We start from the raw sequence: 19,146 nt of genomic DNA on the forward strand, positions 1-19,146 counted from the left end.
TGTATTCTGAAGATAACAGAGGCAAAAGCAATACAACGTCCTTATTACCAAGCTAATTCTTTCAGTAATCCAGTTTGCTTTGTATATAGAAGCAGCCACTATCTGTAAATAAAATTGCAACTTAGGCCTGATATTTCAGCCATCTCTTCTGTTATCCCCATCAGTCCGGAAAACAAAACAAAACAAAAACTATTAATTGGGTGTTTACTCTGGACCAAGCCCTGTGCTGAGGGCTTTACAAACATTCCCTCATGTAATATTCAAAACACCCATCTGAGTTGCACAATACTTTGTAGACTTGCCACACAATAGAAAACAAGTAAATGATAGTCATCATTGTTACTATTGCTGTCATTATAATAGACATGACCCTAATGAGGAGAAATGTGAGGTTTATGGAGGTTATGCAATTTGCCCAAGGTCACAGGACTAGTAAGAAGCAAAAACCAGATTCAGACTGTTTTCTCTGGCCCAAAAGCCTGCTAAGCATTTAACTGCTTTGGTATACACCAGTAGACCAAGAAATAGAAAATCACATTAAAGGAGACCAGTGCACTATTAAGCAGCAACAGAGACTAGAAATAAGTTTCTGCTCAAGCATTTTAAAGGGATGGCATTGTAAGTAGGAAGAAACTGAAATGTCTTCCTTCTGAAAGCCCAAAACCAAGGGAAGATGGGTTTCTAGAGTTCATTCCCCCATTGACCCTTTCTTAATCATTATTTCTAGGCCACTTTATGTCAAACTGCCTGGCCATCAGAAGTGAGAGAAATTCATTGCTTCATTCAGAAAATATGAATGTTTCTTCAACTAGAGACTGCAGACTCAAGATCCTTGTCCAAGATGCATAACGGCTCTGACAAGAGGGTAACATCTCTCCTTTGTTATTATGGCTCATCATAATTACTTGGGATAAAATAATAAATTTTAATTCAGCGATGCTTATGGCCGTCGGGCATCTTAACATAAAAGAACAAAAAATATAATTAATTAAATCAAGGCAATATGCCTATTTCCATCCCAGCTCATTAGTATTAATTGATTGGGTTAATTCTCTTTTGTGTTTAATAGTACCTCCTAAAAATCAATCTAAAAAAGAGGGAGAAATGGAAGAGAGAAGTAGAGATGGTAAGTAAATGAAATTTCTGAATATTTTGTTAATTAACTCAAAATATAATAAATATAGCTTACACTCTTATGGTCACAAAAATAATGTGCCACTTTTTAATAAAGTTCAGGAATCAGTACATACAGCATCATAAATAATGGCTAAAATTTTGCCTCAAAGAAATGTATAATCTTCCTCTCTAAGTTGTACTAATAAGAAAAGACTATCAATTCTATTTTACAGATGTAAATACAAGGAAGGCACAGAGAATTCAAGACTCTTGAGGGCCATATGTAGAGGTACTGTATTAGTTTTCCTGTTGTAGGGGTCTACCTAGTCTTCTACATATTAGAATGCTGGCTTCCATGTATGGAAAAATAACATAGAAGATGCAATATTTTCATAAAGTAGTTCTAAATATAGTTGTTAGGTGATCTAATTTCACTTTTATGTAACACTAATCCTTTTCTTAAAGTGTATATATTCTCACGTAGAATGTCACCTTTGTAATGTGGGAATGGAGGAGAAAGTGCCTCAACCAGTGATACTTTTTGTTTGTTAAAATCTTTTGAAAAGATTATTTCTGGCTTGAAACTCTTCATGCTTTATCTTGGCCCATAGATGATATCAGAAACCGAAAGAAAACTCCACTCAGCTATTTTTGTGATACCATGAATGCGTATGAGAAAGAGAGACAAGGGTGCTGAGATGGTTCAGTCAGTTAAGCGTCTAACTCTTGATTTCGACCCAGGTCATGATCTCACGGTTTGTGGGATCGAGCTTTGTGTCGGGCTATACACTGACAGCGTGGAGCCTGCTTGGGACTTTCTCTCTCCCTCTCTCTCTATCCCTCCCCCACTTGAGTGTCTGACTCTCTCTCTCAAAATAAACTAACATTTTTTAAAAAGGGAAAAGAGTAACAGAGATTCAGAGACTGAATTACTGTTGATGATGATGATTCAATCTTAAATTTGAATAAACTTTTTATTATCCCTCAAGTACTTTCACACACTGTATAGTCAAGAGAAGATATTATAGGTTTAGAGCAATACTAGCAACCAGATTTTTGAGAGTTGGAGTCCTTTACCAGTTCCGAATGCCTTTTAGAAACAGAAAAATAACTTACCAATGGATTTTATATTTCTCACAATTCACAGTGGCATACACTTATATATAGGTATATGTATGTAAATATATGTATTTATGTGTATATATGTGTGCATATATACATGTGTGTTTACATGTGTACCTATGCATACATATATACCTATATATGTAAGAACAACTAAAGACAATAAAAGTTAGGAAAAGTGATAATTAAGAAAGCAAGACTTTAAAAATTATGTTTTTGGGGGGGCGCCTGGGTGGCTCAGTCGGTTGAGTGGCCGACTGGCTCGGGTCATGATCTCGCGGTCTGTGAGTTCGAGCCCCGCGTCGGGCTCTGTGCTGACGGCTCAGAGCCTGGAGCCTGTTTCAGATTCTGTGTCTCCCTCTCTCTGACCCTCCCCCATTCATGCTCTGTCTCTCTCTGTCTCAAAAATAAATAAACGTTAAAAAAAATTATGCTTTTTAAATTTCATACGGGATCTGAACTCTGCATCATTTTAGCTGTCCATCAACCATAAGCACATGGTTTCATTCAACCATCAACACATACTCAGTACCTACACACTGAAGAGACAGTAGTAAATAGATTGGTGAAGTCATTTGCCTTTTGGAAGTTATGCTAGCAGAGGAAGCAGATTATGAACCGACAAGTAAATTTATAATATGTGAGGATAAATTGTTATGAAGAAGGTAAAGCAAAATAAAAGGAAAGAGAATAGTAAGAAGTGGTTGCAATTTCTGAAAAGATGACCATCAAGGCCTCTCTAATAAGTTGATATTGTCTCAGAGAACAAACAAAATAAGTGAGCCAGCCACATGCATACCTGGAGGAAGAGTATTCCAGGCAAAAGACATTTTGGGCAAAGGCGTGAGGTATGTGTACACCTGGTATGTTTATAGAAGAGCTGAAACAGAATGAATGAGGAAGACCAGTCAATGAAGGGACCAGAAGTTTGATAACGGTAAGTTTAGATTATTCCTAATGAAATGAGAAGACACTGGAGGGTGTTAGAGGAAAGAAGTACAAGACCTGACATATTTTTAAAGGATGTGTACAATAAACTATTGGGGGGTTACTTTAGCATATGGCATAAGAGTCAAACACCAATGACTTAAACACATGAAGTCTTTTTCTTCAATCATGAAATAACTTCAGAGGTGAACAGTCCCAGTTGCAGTGTTACTACTGGCAACTCCAAAATCATCAGGATCCTGAGTTTCTTCCATCTTTCTGCTTCCCCATTCTGAATGAATCACCTCATTGTCCAAGATGGCAGCTGAAAATGTAGCTATTATATTTACATTCCAAGAAGCAAAGAAGAGGAAGAAGCAAGGACAAATAGGGCATGCATCCTAATGGGTCAACTCTACTTTAGGAACTTTCCAGATACCCTGTACCACACCTCCCCTTATATCTCCTTGATTGGCTCTAAGCCACAAGGCTATGTCTAACTAAAATGGAGGCCAGGAAATGTAGCATTTTGGCTGGATACTTTGTTGCCCCAAACAAAAATGGGGGGTCTGCTACTAAGGAAGACAAAGAATCAGAAACAGGGGAATCGATTACAGGGCCATTTGAAATGGTCCCAGCCAAAAATTATGTTGCTTAGAACTAGATTGGTACCAATGGATGTGTTGATCTATGAGACACAAGTCAAAGGTCCAGACAAGATTCACTGATGGATTGGTCATGGGATGTGAGAAACAGAAATAAGTCTAGAATGTTTCCAAGGTTTGGAGCCTGAGTCACTGAACATGAACAGTTCCAATAAGCAAGATGGATTCTCTGTGTATATGAATGGTCAAAACTTATCTCAGACATAAATGATAGGGTCTTCACCTCCTACCACCCAATCCTAATCTTACAGTCTTGATACCCACTCCTCTGGAGTATTCTGCCTTACTGCTTGCAACACATATTTTAGAATTAGAAATTTTACTCTTTTGAGGTGCCTAGGTGGCTCAGTCGGTTAAGCATCTGACTTCAGCTCAGGTCATGATCTCACAGTTTGTGAGTTTGAGCCCCACATCAGGCTCTGTGCTGACAGCTTAGAGCCTGGATCCTGCTGCGGATTCTGTGTCTCATTCTCTCTCTGCCCCTCCCCCCTTGTGCCTGCCTGCCCCTCTCTCTCTCTCTCTCTCTCTCTCTCTCTCTCTCCCTCCCTCCCTCCCTCCCTCCCTCCCTCTCTCAAAAATAAATAAAAATGTAAAAAAAAATTTAAAAAAAGAGAAATTTTACTCTTTTGTATTTTCTCCCTAATTAGCTTCTCTAGTGATAATGCACATTTATTCACATTAAGTATTAGTCTTCACTTTTTCTCATACCTCGTACAAATTCCTAGGCCACTTAACAAGTATCCAGAAGGCATGGTTGAATCAAATTGGATCTGTGTGGCTTCCCTGTTATCATTCTTTCTAGAAGCTATGACCCATCTATGTATGATAAAAATCTCAGTTTCATTCCAGGCAACCCTGCTCTCTGCCAACAACTCCTGTACCTATTTGTACAGAAACCAGTGTCTGCTACTTACCCTCACATTCCTACCAATGGCCCTACTCTCCAGGAGAAAGAGGGGATCCTTCAGATAACTCACTCTCCCTCTCCACAGGATAAGAGTTTACTCCTCTAAATCTAGCTCACTTATTCCAAGTAAATTCAGATTGAAATATATTGCCTGGACCAGGAGTATTAATAAAAGCCACTTTTACAAGGTGACAGGTTGAGACAACTACTTGCATTATTCAGATGTTGAACTCTCCAAAAGTAAGAAATCAAGTGTATATTCCTCATGCCACTGCCTTTCTCTTACCCTTTACTTTCTGATGCCTCTTCTCCATCTTCAGTCTCTGGCCCTATCGCACCATTGCTTGATTGAACAATTACCTGGAAATAATGGGACATCTAGAGACTCAGTTGAGCTAGACTTTTAGCTGGAAAAGTTCTCCCAAATAATATCAATATAAGGCAAAGACCCTTGAGAGCCTAAAGGTCATCTCATCCTTCAGCAGCATTTGACTCCTGGTTAAAGGTCTACAAAGAACATTTTTTAAATGTTTATTTATTTTTGAGAGACAGACAGACAGACATATACAGGATCCATGTTATCAGAGCAAAACCTGATGCAGAGCTCGAACTCACAAACCGTGAGATCATGATCTGAGTCAAAGTTGGATGCTTAAGTGACTGAGCCACCAAGGAGCCCCTACAAAGAACATTTTTAACCTGAGATTATAAGTCTAAAATTTTCCTTTGTCATTGCTAGTCCTTAGGTAGTTGATGTCCATCAATAAGTCAGCATTCCCCAAAGCCACTGGTCATACACACACACACACACACACACACACCCCACACACACACACACAAAGACAGGTCAATAACCTAAGCTGACAGACAATTTTTCCTAAAGGATACAAATTAACTGATTTGCCTGAACACTTCTTCCTTGATATCAGAAACACACATACACACACACACACACACACACACACACACACACACACACACCTTCAAAATATAGAATGTGAAATGCCTAATCAGAAACCTGATTCCATCCATAAGAGACAGATATCCATATTACATTAGTTTATCCCCTTCAGAATATTTTATTTTCCCTTTATTTTCCCCCATGCTCTTACTCTAACAAGAACAAATGCCCTTGTAAGTGTTAAACATATTTTTTATAAAGAGTAATGTTTTAGTGCAGAGTTTTATAGCTACCCATAACTAATCACATTTCCAAAGCTATTTTCATTTGCCAATGAAGACAGTCACTTTGATAACCATTCCTTATTATCAGCCACTGAAGTAGGCAATGATTTTTATTCTCATTTAACAGATAAGGAAACAAATGCTCCAAGAGGTGAAATAAGTGACTTAGTCATTTGGTGATGTGGTGGAGAAGTTGAAATTTGAATTCTCATCCAACTTCCCAGACCCTAGAGCTATGTGGCCAGATTTTCAATAAGAAAGCCTATTTCTATGACTTTTCAGGGGACCAGGAAGTCAAAACCACAACAGGGTAAGAGCAGGAAGAGATTGCTTTCTTGGCAGGGAATTTCAAACGCAGCAACATTAACCACTTTCAGAGCATTTTGCTATATTGTGGGGGCTTCCCTGGACAAGCATGACTACAAAGTGCCTGAATAAAGAAGCATATTCTTTGGTAACATTGTTAACCTTCTTTTATTTGAAAAAATAAAATAATTAAGCTCTGTGCTTATAAGAGTCAAAAGAAAGGGCCTTCATTTTGAACACTCTGACCACTTCTTCCTTTTACATTAAAATCTCAATTTGTTCCCAGAATAAATTCTCAACCAAGTGTTGGAACTTATCCAAAAAGTTCCCCTCCCTCCTGCCCCCAAAATGAAAGAATTATATATGGTAATGCCACCACTGATCTCCAAACTCCACAAACCTTTAACGTGCAGGAAGCTGAGGATGCTTGTGTTGGTGTCAAGCAGTAGCAATTGGCCATTCTCCACTGTGACATTGTCGCCATCTTGTGGCACTCTCTCAGGAAACCAACTGTAAGCCCTTGACCATCTCAGGCAGAACTGAAAGGAAAAGTTGCCCTGGAAAACAGTTTTAATGTTTTATTTTGTTTGGTTTAAAGCATAATAGTATGGAGGATCAACCTAAATGGAAATCTCTTAAACTAAAATTAATTTGCATGTAACGTTAAACGTCTCGATAAAATTAGTCACCCTCTCTTGACTAACTCAAAAAGGGATAAATACAGAAGGGAAAAGTTACACTTGAAATGTCTCTGTGTTGGCCACTGGAATTCTCCAACAATGTGGTGCTGCTCATGTTTTCTTACCTTTTATTTTTCTCCAGGACAAGTCCCTTTCTACTGAATAGAAGGGTCGATTCCATTTTTTATTTTTATAGACATGTATTGAGTCTTGAGCAAAAAGTCATAAATATCCTGGAATCGAGAGAATTAAAATGTTCTGCTTGATGGGTGGCATTTTGCTTTATGTAATTGGTATCATTTTTCATTGGCTCTACTGCCAAGGGTCCTTGTTTTATAGGAACATTCCTCTTTCCAAGTCCAGCCTCCCACTCTGTCTCTTTTTGATATTTTTGTTGCCTTTCCCTCTATGCCTGGTGCATCAGTGCTGAAAACAAAATGCATAAATGAAATGCCCACTGACTTCAGAGGATAGCTTGAGTGAGTGATGGGCAGGGAGCGAGGCTGAGAGGGGCCCAGATAAAGAAGCACCCCCTCCCCACTCAGACTCCAGTCTCCCTCACAGAACTGTTGGCTTTTCTTTTAATTTATGGTCACACTGAAGTCACATGTTTTTCAAAAAAGGAATGTAAAAAACCACAGAAAGCAGTATTCAGCTCATGTAAGAGGCCAAGAACATGTCTAAATATCTTGTGCAGTTATGGGACTATAATTATGATAAGTATAATAAAATCAGAATAGAGAAGGTATTTCCCTCGAGGTAGTACATACATGTGTCTGCCTCTTTCCACACACTTCTTCCCACCCAGATTCTCACCAAATATGAAGCCTGGGTTCCTATAAAAGAACTGCCTAGAAAGTCCTCTTGTGAGGTGTTAGAAGCAGATAGGAGAAGATCATTAAGAAGGGAAGGCATGTTTATAATACCAATAACTACACCTACACAGAGATAGTACCCAGAGAGAGTATTTCTGAGAGAGAAAATGGAAAAGTGTGTAGCCAGAATAGCCAATAGGTTTTCCAGGAAAGTGTACTGACCCCCCAACTCAATAGTTTTGAGTTGTACACCCAACCCAATTGCCAACAAGCCTTTGGGATAAGGAGAAGCAGTGTTTTTTTTTTTATTCTCTACACCTACAAAGGAGAAAAAATTTCATGACTCTTCCCAATTTAAGAGATGGATAAGTAGCACTAGCACCATGAAAAGAAGGGGCTATACATGAGCATCTTTGTAAGTCGTATGAACTATATCCCCATAATGGCCATCTGTAGACTCAGAAAGTATGAAAGAATTTTAGCTCTTTACTGATTTCACACTGAAGTTAGGCAAAGGGAAGTAAAATTACACAAAGTGGCCCTTACAGGCTATACATTATATGTTCTTAGAATCCCTTAATTCATTTCCATTAAATCTAAAAAAAGGAGAGGGAGGTAAATAGGAGGAAACTGAAATGGAATAAAGTGGTGAAAAGGTGGGAGAGGCTAAACTGAATAAAGACAGTAAAGTCAACTGTAGAGAAGATGAACTAGATTATTGGTCACATTGGCTGGAAGTCCAATCTAAAAGAACTTTTGAATAAGCCTAATTAGGTTCCTAGAAGATTAGAAATGGAAAAACTCTAGAGAAATCCTATCTCTTCATTTTAAAGGGAGTTTCTCAGCTTAGAACAGTTTGAGGTAGAGAGTCCCTCAGTGCCACCATGATGGAATCAGAAGCTTAGGAGGTAGGGCCCAGGGAACCATCATTTTAATGATCCCTCAAATAACCACTTCTGCATCAAAGTTTGAGGATGAATTCAGGGCAAGGGCTAGAGGGAAGGAAGATACATCCCAAAAAGGAACCTGGACACTTCCTTCAAACCAGTCCCTGAAGCACAGGGTCTTAAGGAAGGCCAGCAAGCTGGACAAGATTGGGGTGTGGATGAGCTCTAATGAGTTTGAAGGATTCAACAACATAACTCTTCCTGAGACATTAACCTAGTGGTCAGATCTATACCCCACCTACAGAACAACAAGAAAAAGAGGCTCATGACTTTGACAGTGGAAAGATCTGGAACAATTAAACATTAATGAGGTATGTGAGGGAGTCAAAGGAAAGCAATTCCATGGTCTCTTGCATTAATTACTTTGAGAACATCATAATACTTCCAATTATCACTGATATCTGTTATCTACCTCTAAGTGAACTTTTAAGATAACTTTCTGTCTTGCTCTGAAGACCCTGTATATACATACACTAGCTACCTTCCATGTGTTATAACATCTTGGCCTGGCCTGTCAACCTTCAAAAATTGCTACACTAAACCCCAACTTGGCAAGTGGAAAGGTTAAATATTGTTATTTCCTCTTCACAGTTGAGGAAACAAAGGCTCAAAGAGTTTAAATGATGTGTCAAAGGCCACAGTGGTAAAAACAGATGGAATTGATACAGAGAAAGCTCCCAATTTAGGCCATTTCACTCACCTTGGCCTCTCCTGGAACACTCTTCCTCAAAATCTCTGCTGGCTCACTCTCCTACTTCATTCAGGACTCTGAGCAAATAACACCTCCGACCCTACCTCCTTAGTAAAATGGCACCTCCAATAACTCCCTCTCCCCAACACTGTTTAATTCTGGTATGAGAGCTTTAATTCCATGTGTATTTATCATCTATTGAGCTTACTCAAATGAAAGCAAAGACTTTGTGTATCGCCCCACCCCTAAAAAGTATCTGACATAGTAAGTACTCAATGGAACTCGAGGGGATAATTTCCCAAGTGAATCATTTCTAAATGAACTCCTAATCCCATACATGCATTTACAGATGTTATACACACACATAAATACACATGCACATGAGTGCAACCACCTTCCTGATACAATAGTTAAACAAATAGGTGGAAACTAAAATACTTAAAAATCTGTACCCCATGGGTTTGGCATCCACTGGGTTTCACTCACATTCTTTCACAATGCTTTCTGCATTTTCAAGCTCTATTCAAACTTAAACCGAATGATGATGAGTGTATCTAAATCAAAACCCAAGACTCAGATTCCCTTCTCCCTGTGAAACCTTTTGTCATTTTTTTTCATTTACCTTCAGTTTCTCTACTTAGTGTGGTATACCTCAAATGAACATAAATGTTAAGCATTATGTTTCAAGAGACCTAAGCTTCCTTGTGCCAAACTACTCTTTAATATAATAATGGTACCTTGAGATGTATAAATTTTTGTTGATGATTCATGGTACAGTACAAAACAGTGACTAAATACTAAAAGCTCTAAAGAGTTAATGCAGCCTCGGGGCACCTGGGCGGTTCAGTCAGTTGAGCTTCTGACTCATGATCCCAGGTCATGATCCAAGGGCTGTGGAATCTTGGATTGAGCCCTGCATCAAACTCTAAGCCCCACATCAAGGTCTGTGCTGAGCATGGAACCAGCTTAAGATCCTCTCTCTCTCTTTCTCTCTCTCCCTCCCTCTCTCTCTCCACCTCTTCCCTGATTGCTTTCTCTCTCTCAAATAAAAGAAATAATAAAATAAAAATAAAAAATTAATGCAACCTCAACTATGTACCAGCTACCTGGGGAAGTAGAAATTATCGCCATAATTGCAAGTTGTCAGTGAACCCGTAATTACAAACATACAATTTTAGCTCTTGACATTTGCAGAGGCGACACACTGGTAGTGTCATTCCCCATGTCAGTGGCAGCCCTGTGACTACCAGGGCAACACTCCATTAAACCGTGAGACTGGCACACTTTCTAATCACTATCACTTTGATCCAATCTAGCAAAAAAGAATTCTAAGAGCATTTAAAAACGTTTCTTTATTTTTGAGAGAGAGAGCAGGGGAGGAGCAGAGACAGAAAGGAGAATCCCAAGTGGGCTCCACTATGCCACCAGCTCAGAGCCCGACATGGGGCTCAGTCCCACTAACTACAAGATCATGACCTGAGCCAAAATCAAGAATTGGAGTCTTAACCAACTGAGCCACCCAGGCGCCCCTGCTAAGGGCATTTTAAAAGACATCTTGTCAATATATCTGAAAGTCTCTGAATTGATGCCAACACGGCGTTTTTGGTGAAAACCACGTTTTGTGTCACCAGCTCCGCCTATTGGTCAAAGCAGTTTTCACCTCCACCTAATATAATAAGTTTCTTCCACTATTGTTCCTAACATGCTCAGCCATTAGCTTTAGTTTTCTTCTTTGAGATAAGCCAATCACTCATTTCCATCCTGCAAATGAACAAAACCATTTCCGGGGTGCCTGGGTGGCTCAGTCGGTTAAATGTCCAAATTCAGCCCAGGTCATGATCTCACCGCTGGTGAGTTCGAGCCCCACGTTGGGCTCTGTGCTGACAGCTCAGAGCCTGGAGCCTGCTTTGGATTCTGTGTCTCCCTCTCTTTCTCTGCCCTTCCCCCACTCACGCTCTGTCTCTCTGTCAAAAATAAATAAATGTTAATATCCATTTAAAAAAAATTTTTCCTCACAGGCCTATAGGGTGGAGGTGGAAATAGAGATTTAAGAACTATCCAGAATTCACCCTCATCTTTTACCTCAGCCCATATAACTGAAAATAAACCAAAAAATAAAATATATACATATAAGTTTATGCCTACATATATATATATGCATGTGTACATGTGTGTATGTGTGTATATACATATATATACACACATACACACACGTACACACACACACACACACACACACACACACACATATAGATATAGGCACAAACTTCCCTGCCTCAGCTAGGAAGCTTATGCAATTTGTTTTCTTCTTGCAGCATGTCAGCACTTCTCTGAACTTCGGGAAATGTGCAGTGTCTGCAAATCTTACATGTCACCTTAAATGTACTTGCAACACCACCAGAGTCATCTTGAAAGAAGTCATTGATCAGCAAGCTTGAGCACCAAGCAGCGCAGAGACCTATCTGTGAGCAAATGTGCTAAGCTGGGGTGCTGGAGGAGACAGAGGAGGGAAATCTCTCTAGTCAGTGTCTGCTGGATGACAAAGACAAGGAAGAAGTGTTCTGACACCTTACCAGAATGCCTTCTTGAGCATGCAAGCTTTGGAAATAGGACAAAACAGGTCCCTGTGACCAACATTCTCTCCACCCCTGACCCTTCTTCATTTTCTCAAAAGTATTTATTATCACTGAAACATGTATATCTGTTTATACTCTGCCAACCACTAACAAAATGTAAGCTTCACAAGAGCTTCTTGAGTTTCTGCTATATCCCCAGTTCCTCCAATGCCTGGTATGTACTAGGCACCCCAAAAATATATTTGAATGAATGGTCAGCTCTCATTAGGGCTCCTAATCACTATGCCATCATTTAACTTTTTTAATGTTTATTTATTTTTGAGAGAGAGAGAATCAGTGCATGAGCGGGGGAGGGGCAGAGAGAGAGGAAGACACAGAATCCGAAGCAGGCTCCAGGCTCTGAGCTGTCAGCCCAGAGCCCAACGCAGGGCTTGAACTCACAAACTACGTGATCATTATCTAAGCTAAAGTCAGATGCTTAACCGACTGAGATACCCCAGCGCCCATAACTATGCCATCATGTAAATTATCATTTTAATAACTGAAATTATCAGATATAAAGCCACAAATTTGGGGGGCACCTGGGTGGCTGAATCAATTAAGCATCTGACTTCAGCTCAGGTCATGATCTCGCGGTTCGTGAGTTTGAGCTCCACGTGGGACTCTATGCTGACACCTCAGAGCCTGGGGCCTGCTTCAAATTCTGTGTCTACCTCTCTTTCTCTCAGCTCCTCCCCCACTCATGCTCTGTCTCTCTTTCTCAAAAATACATAAACATTAAAAAAAATTCAAGCTGCAAATTTTTTTCAATGCTCTTTCACATAGAAATATTTTTAATTTTTATAAAAACAAATTTATTTCTATTTTCTCTCATGACGTCCTCTTATTTTATGTATAGGACACCCTTCTTTCATTCTGACATAAACATCATTTATGTGTTCTTGATTTGTACGGTTTTATATCTGTATGTTAAGCCTCAAAGAATTTGGAATTTATGTTGGTGAGAAGTTTCCCATTTTTCTTTGTTCCCCCCCAAATAATTAACTTTCTTCAAATCATTTATTAAATAACATTTGCTTTCCCAACTAATAGTCTTGGCTATTTTAATAATTGTTTTATTATGTTGGGCGATATTAAACTGGTTACCCAATTAAAATCCCAAACCTTTTATATATGACCTGATGTGAAGTCATCTCTTCCAGGTACATGTGACCTTATCCTTCTTCTTAAGGTTCTCATATTATCATTGAGAAAAAGACAAATAGCCATACAATTAATATAAAGTGTAATAACTAAAGGGATAAACAAGGCACCATGAGAGTTCAACAGATTAGCTGCCTGACCCAGGTGGAGATTGCCTTATAGGTAAAATCCAGTTTATTAATCCCCTTTTCTTCTTCTTCTTCTTTTTTAATCTGAACACTGCAGATAAATTAACATGGGCTGAGATTATTTCAGCTGATTATGAAACAAAAAATGCTTATTTTACAAAAGTCAACTATCCACAAATCCAGGATTACAAATAGAGCCCCTGACCTATAATTTAATAACTCCTTAGGGAACAAAAAGGAAATTAAATTAGTTTGGCATAATTTGTTCTTACTGAGCTCATGCTGGCTCTAAGTGATCACTTTCTTTTCTTGGTGCTTATACACCCTTCATGATTATGAGATAACATAAGAAAGTCCTTGCACACCATCCGGCACATTGACTACTCAAAGCCATGGCAACAATACCTTTTGCCAGAATTTCACCCAGTTCAAATTTACCCATTGTACCTGTTAGAAAACTAGGCTATTTACTAGCTTACCTCTCAGTTCTACACATATCCTATACCCCATTATTTCACAAGAAATATTGGTATTAACTTAATGCTTCTTACATATAAGTTATTTTCACACTTTTGAGCTTCAGGGGACTATTAGAGTCTGCAAAGAGAACAAATTTACAGAGCCTCTCTTTATCTTTTCTTTCATGTGCATCTTCACATCTCCTCTTACAATGTCTCTTCTGAATTATAAACTTGAAGATCGTTCCACTTGCCAGAGAAATAATAATGACAATGATAGCTATAAATCCTTGCATGCGTCTCATGTCCCAGGCACACTGCTAGGTATTTTACTTATACTATCACTAAATTTTCTCAACTTAAAAACATACATAGTACCCTCTCTACTTTGAATTTACAATTTTTTGAATTTAGCAATTAATAATAGCTAACCATTTTTGCATGCACCTAACAGAAATAACCCCAATGAATAATCCCAGTCTCTCTTCAGCCTTCTTGCCTGGAACTATGGAGCAGGTGGATCCCTAGATTCAACAAATATTTATGGAACACCCATTGCCCACCAGAGACTGATGTAGGCACAAAACAAAACAAATCCGTGACCTCATGGAGCTTATATTTTAGGAAGACAAAGTTAAATATACAAAATGAATAATGTGCTCTGAAAGATGAGGAGGAGGAGGAGGAGGAGGAGGAGGAGGAGGAGGAGGAGGAAGAAGAAGAGGAAGGAGGAGGAAGGAGGAGGAAGAAGGAGGAGAAGGAGGAGGAAGGAGGAGGAAGGAGGAGAATGAAGGAGGAAAGAGGAGGAAGGAGGAGAGAGGAGGATGGAAGAGGAAGGAGGAGGAAGGAGGAGGAAAGAGGAAGAAGGAAGAAGAAGGAGGAGGAAGGAGGAGGAAGGAGGAGGAAGGAGGAGGAAGGAGGAGGAAGGAGGAAGAAGGAGGAGGAAGGAGGAAGAAGGAGGAGGAAGGAAGAGGAAGGAGGAGGAAGGAAGAGGAAGGAGGAGGAAGGAAGAGGAAGGAGGAAGAAGGAAGAAGAAGGAGGAGGAAGGAGGAGGAAGGAGGAGGAAGGAGGAGGAAGGAGGAGGAAGGAGGAAGAAGGAGGAAGAAGGAGGAGGAAGGAAGAGGAAGGAGGAGGAAGGAAGAGGATGGAGGAGGATGGAAGAGGATGGAGGAGGATGGAGGAGGATGGAGGAGGATAGAGGAGGATAGAGGAGGATGGAGGAGGAAGGAGGAGGAGGAAGGAGGAGGAGGAGGAGGAAGGGGGACGAAGCAGGAGAAGGAGGAGGAAGGAGGAGAAAAAACAGGGTGAAGAGTATCAGAAGTGCCAGGGTGGAAGGAGTTATTTTACATCCAGCCATCAGGGACTGAGCCTGTGATAAAGTGGAGTGTGAGGAGGAGTGGAGTGAGAACCAGAGGCTATCTGAAGAAGACCTAAGGAAGGATCATGCATAGAATGCCACTGGGTCAGCCAGGCGGGTAGGCAGGGTGGTGCTCTGAAAAAAGAAAGAGTGCACGGCTCTATAACCTTCCTGCCGATGCAGTGGGATGTTTGTTTTTCCCACTGCAAAAAGGTTTCAAGTTCTTTACTTGCCACAGAGAAAAGAATCATATAAAATATTCAGTAGTATATAACAGGGTCAGCAAACTACAGCTTACATCCAGTCCACCCACTGTTTAGACAAATACATTTTAATTGGAACATGGGTCTGACTATTCATTTACATATTGTTTACAGCTGCTTTGAGTTTGTGACTATATTGTTCACAAAATCTAAATTATTTACTATCTGGATCTTTATAGAAAAAGTTTGCTGACTTCTGGTATGTTCCAATTCATACTGTCACTATAGAAATAAGGATTGATATTGTCAAAGCACCTGTAATATGCTCAGTACAGTACATCTATATACTGTGTCAATATTTAAATATGTTCAAAATGAAACTTTCTATAATTAAAAATAAATAAGTATACTACAGGGTTTGGGGACTGGCAAGCAAAAACATGTTAGTAAAGAATATACATCGAAATACTGGAAACTGGTTCGATTCTCCTCATTTTCCAATAAGCAATAAACCAGTTCTCTGAAGACTACATAAATGCAAGTAAAAGTGTGAGCAAGTGTGTGTGTGTGCCACACACACATGCCAATGCACACATACACACATAGAGCCAAATCAGAAGATTGACAGATACATGCTAGCCTTTTCCACAGAGCTGACACACTGCCATTTAACCAGCGAGCACAGAGCATGTGTTTCTGTTCCCAGTCACTAGTAAGAGACAAGGTTAACATTTTAAGTGATGGACTACAGTACGTTATTTCCCCATGCAATGGACCCATGACTGCACCGCCTTTGAAAACACTTAATTTCAGTGATTGAATACACGGGAGTACACTTTCCCTGCTATGAACCTTTGACAGCTCCTCAGTTTCATACACCAGGGGAACCTTTTCTCCCCTCCTTTTCTTTTTTTCCTCCCCTTTATACCTGAAGGGAAACAAAATGAATATGTGGTGGCAGAGGGGAAAGAAGGAAGCCAGATAATGAAAACCCATTTATAAGCATCAGTGTATTTTACAATAGAAGTATTCACTGCCATCTGCTCTAATTACTTTTAATGTTTGGGCTACCATCTTCATACAATAGAAATAATGATCTCCTTAAGGGCAAAAAGAAAAAAAAATTTACAGAAACAAACAAAAGTTGATTACATTTAGCTCCCAGGCTAAAGAAGCATCAAGCTACTTTGTAGTGAACAATCAATTAGGAAAGTGGGTAGATCTCTGATTAACACAAACAAATTGGGTCCCCTTTGTGGTTCCCTCCCACTTTCTCCTTTTCCCATCTCTTTGGAAGAGCTGTGCCCACAGCTCACAGACAGCAAGGATCTGACTAGGCACATTTCTGGGTCTGAAGTTATTTCACAGCTATTCCTTACATTTGGATCAGAACCAGACAAAGCTGAGCCTTCTTGTTCACATCAGACATGCCCTACTTTGAGAAATACTGAATATAGAAATGGATATTCTACTAAAAGTACAGATCATCTCATGAAGTTCCTGGGAGGCAACCCAAGATCTGAACCCCTCACAGGAAGCTAGAATTAACAGTCTCATTGAAGTCTCCAAGAATAGAAATTACCCAAACTGGGCCCATTACTTGGTACTCTGGGAGAGTCGAGGACTAGGTGAAATAGTAGAGTCCAGGAAGACATGGAATACATCACTGCAGTGCCAGCAGAACCTTGGCTTTCACAAAAGTGTGTCTAGAGACCTTCTCAAATCCTCAAATTCAAGCATACTATCTGTATTAAAGAAGAATCCTGAGGTGCTCCCCAAAATTCCTGCACCTTGGTGTACAAGCTCAGCACAATCCCCTCTCCTTCAGTAGAGAGTTGGTGAGTACAATGGGATATCACTTCCACGATTAGGTTTTGGCAAGGGTGAAAGAAGGAGATGGGCTTCAACCTATCAGGAGAGCCCTTAAAAGATAGATCACTCCACTGGCCTTGAAGGAGCAAACTGCCATATCATGAAGAGGACCTTGTGACTGGGAACCAAGAGTAGCCTCTAGGACCTGAAAATGGTCCTTGGCCAACAGCCAACATGCAAATGAGGACTCAGTCTTGCGGTTGAAAGGAACGGACTTCTGCCAACAACCTGCAGAAAGACCTTGAGCTCCAGATAAGAATGTAGCAAGGCTGACTCCTTAATTTCAGCCTCAGGAAACTGGGAGCAGAGAACCCAGCTACTCTGTGCCCAGACTTCCAACCCAGAGAAACGGTGAAATAATAAGTAGGCATTGTTCTAAATCACAGAGACTGTGGTTATTTGTTATGCAATGCAGCAATAGAAAATGAATATGCCACTATACATCTCTGGAAAGTCTTTTCATTTGTTTGCACCTGGGTTTCCCCCACTTCACTGAACTTACTGCTCAAAAGAATGAATAACACACCAAGTTGGGATGGCAGTATTGGCCAATGGCCAGCATCTTCTCTCACTGCTTAAGTGACACCCCGCCCACACACACACACAGGACATGAAACAGAATTTTTTAAATTTACAATTCCAATAAGTTTAAATTAAGACCTATAGAGACCTTCCATTTGTTCAGGAAGAGCTAAGACTACTGAAGATAAACAGAAAATGCCAGCAAATGCTGTCTTCACAACCTCTTTGTCTTTAAGCTGAAGAAATACAAAACTTTCCTGATCCAAAATGTGTGCCCTTTGGGAGATACTAAGAATATTAAGTCTATATTCTGACTCTACTTCTGAGAATAGTATTTGAATATAATTGGCTCTAATAGCACTACTCTTTGGCTTACGTTTCTTCCTTAGGACAAAAGAGGATCTGACTTTTTATTCCCTCACTGAAAAAAGAAAAAAAAAAAAAAAGACACTGCCTTGCTGGGTAAAACCAAGCTCAGAAACCAGAGAGATCCATTTGGTATCTGGTATCTTCACTGATCTTGATTTAATACCTTTTCCCTCATCCTTTAATCTTCAGGGTAGGATTAATATACTTTTTGGGGAGGACAAAGGGAATGTTAACTTAGGTTTTTAGCTCTCCTGATATCAAAATAGCATCACATTTTATCTTAGAGAATTCATGTATGTATTGCCTGGTATTTAATGATGCAAAAGTTATACATTTTAAGGCTAATATCACAAAATTATCAGTCCTACTTGAGGAAGGAGAAAGATGAAATAATGTGTTTCAGAGCTGGGATGAGATCTCGAGTATCTAGAATTTGGGGAAATCTCCTGGGCACTGTGGTACAGATGCCTTTTTTATATATACAGATTGTGCTGATTAAAATCATTGCCATCATCTTTGAGAACATTCACTGGGTGCTCGCTATGGACCAGGCATTGTGGTACCTACCCCTGTACCCATGAATGGATAATTAGATTTCTAAGCTCTTAGAGCCCAGTTTCAAGTGCAGTGTTCCCTTTACTCCAAACACATCCGCCACACACTGTCCCTTTTCTGCCAAACTCTGCTTATTGGCTCCAGATGCAATGAATCATCTACTGACTTGAGTGACATTAGAGGTAAACACCAAGGTAAAATGTAGAGATAATTGAATAACACCAACTACCAGTAACAGCAGTCCAGGCAAAGGAGGAAATAGACCCGGAGATTTCAGATAGGGCAGTCTGATGGAAACCCTCCACTCTCAGGATCAAAACCACATGCCATTTGACATGATGGAAAAATATCTGTGTTTTATTTTTCCAAACTTTCAAATGTCAGTTATCAGTATGGATAGCAGCAAGCAGGTGGTGACATAATCTAAATGTCCCCATGATTAAAAATAAAACATCCAAAAATCAACTACCTCTATTTAGTATATCAAAGTAGTGTGCATTAAGCTATTTCTAAAATATCTATATTTTATTTTTTTATTGCTG

At 39.6% G+C, this 19,146-nt stretch overlaps 1 protein-coding gene across 1 annotated transcript in view; it reads right to left on the minus strand.

Moving 5' to 3' along the window:
- PKHD1 (PKHD1 ciliary IPT domain containing fibrocystin/polyductin) overlaps positions 1-19,146 on the minus strand; it is a 484,305-nt gene that overhangs the window by 332,231 nt on the left and 132,928 nt on the right. Inside the window, 1 exon segment of the mRNA XM_043591641.1 lies at positions 6,629-6,785. Within this exon segment, the coding sequence (XP_043447576.1) occupies positions 6,629-6,785 (157 nt within the window).

The sequence above is a fragment of the Prionailurus bengalensis genome, chromosome B2 (assembly GCF_016509475.1).
Source record: "Prionailurus bengalensis isolate Pbe53 chromosome B2, Fcat_Pben_1.1_paternal_pri, whole genome shotgun sequence".
In the NCBI taxonomy this organism is placed as follows: Eukaryota; Metazoa; Chordata; class Mammalia; order Carnivora; family Felidae; genus Prionailurus; species Prionailurus bengalensis.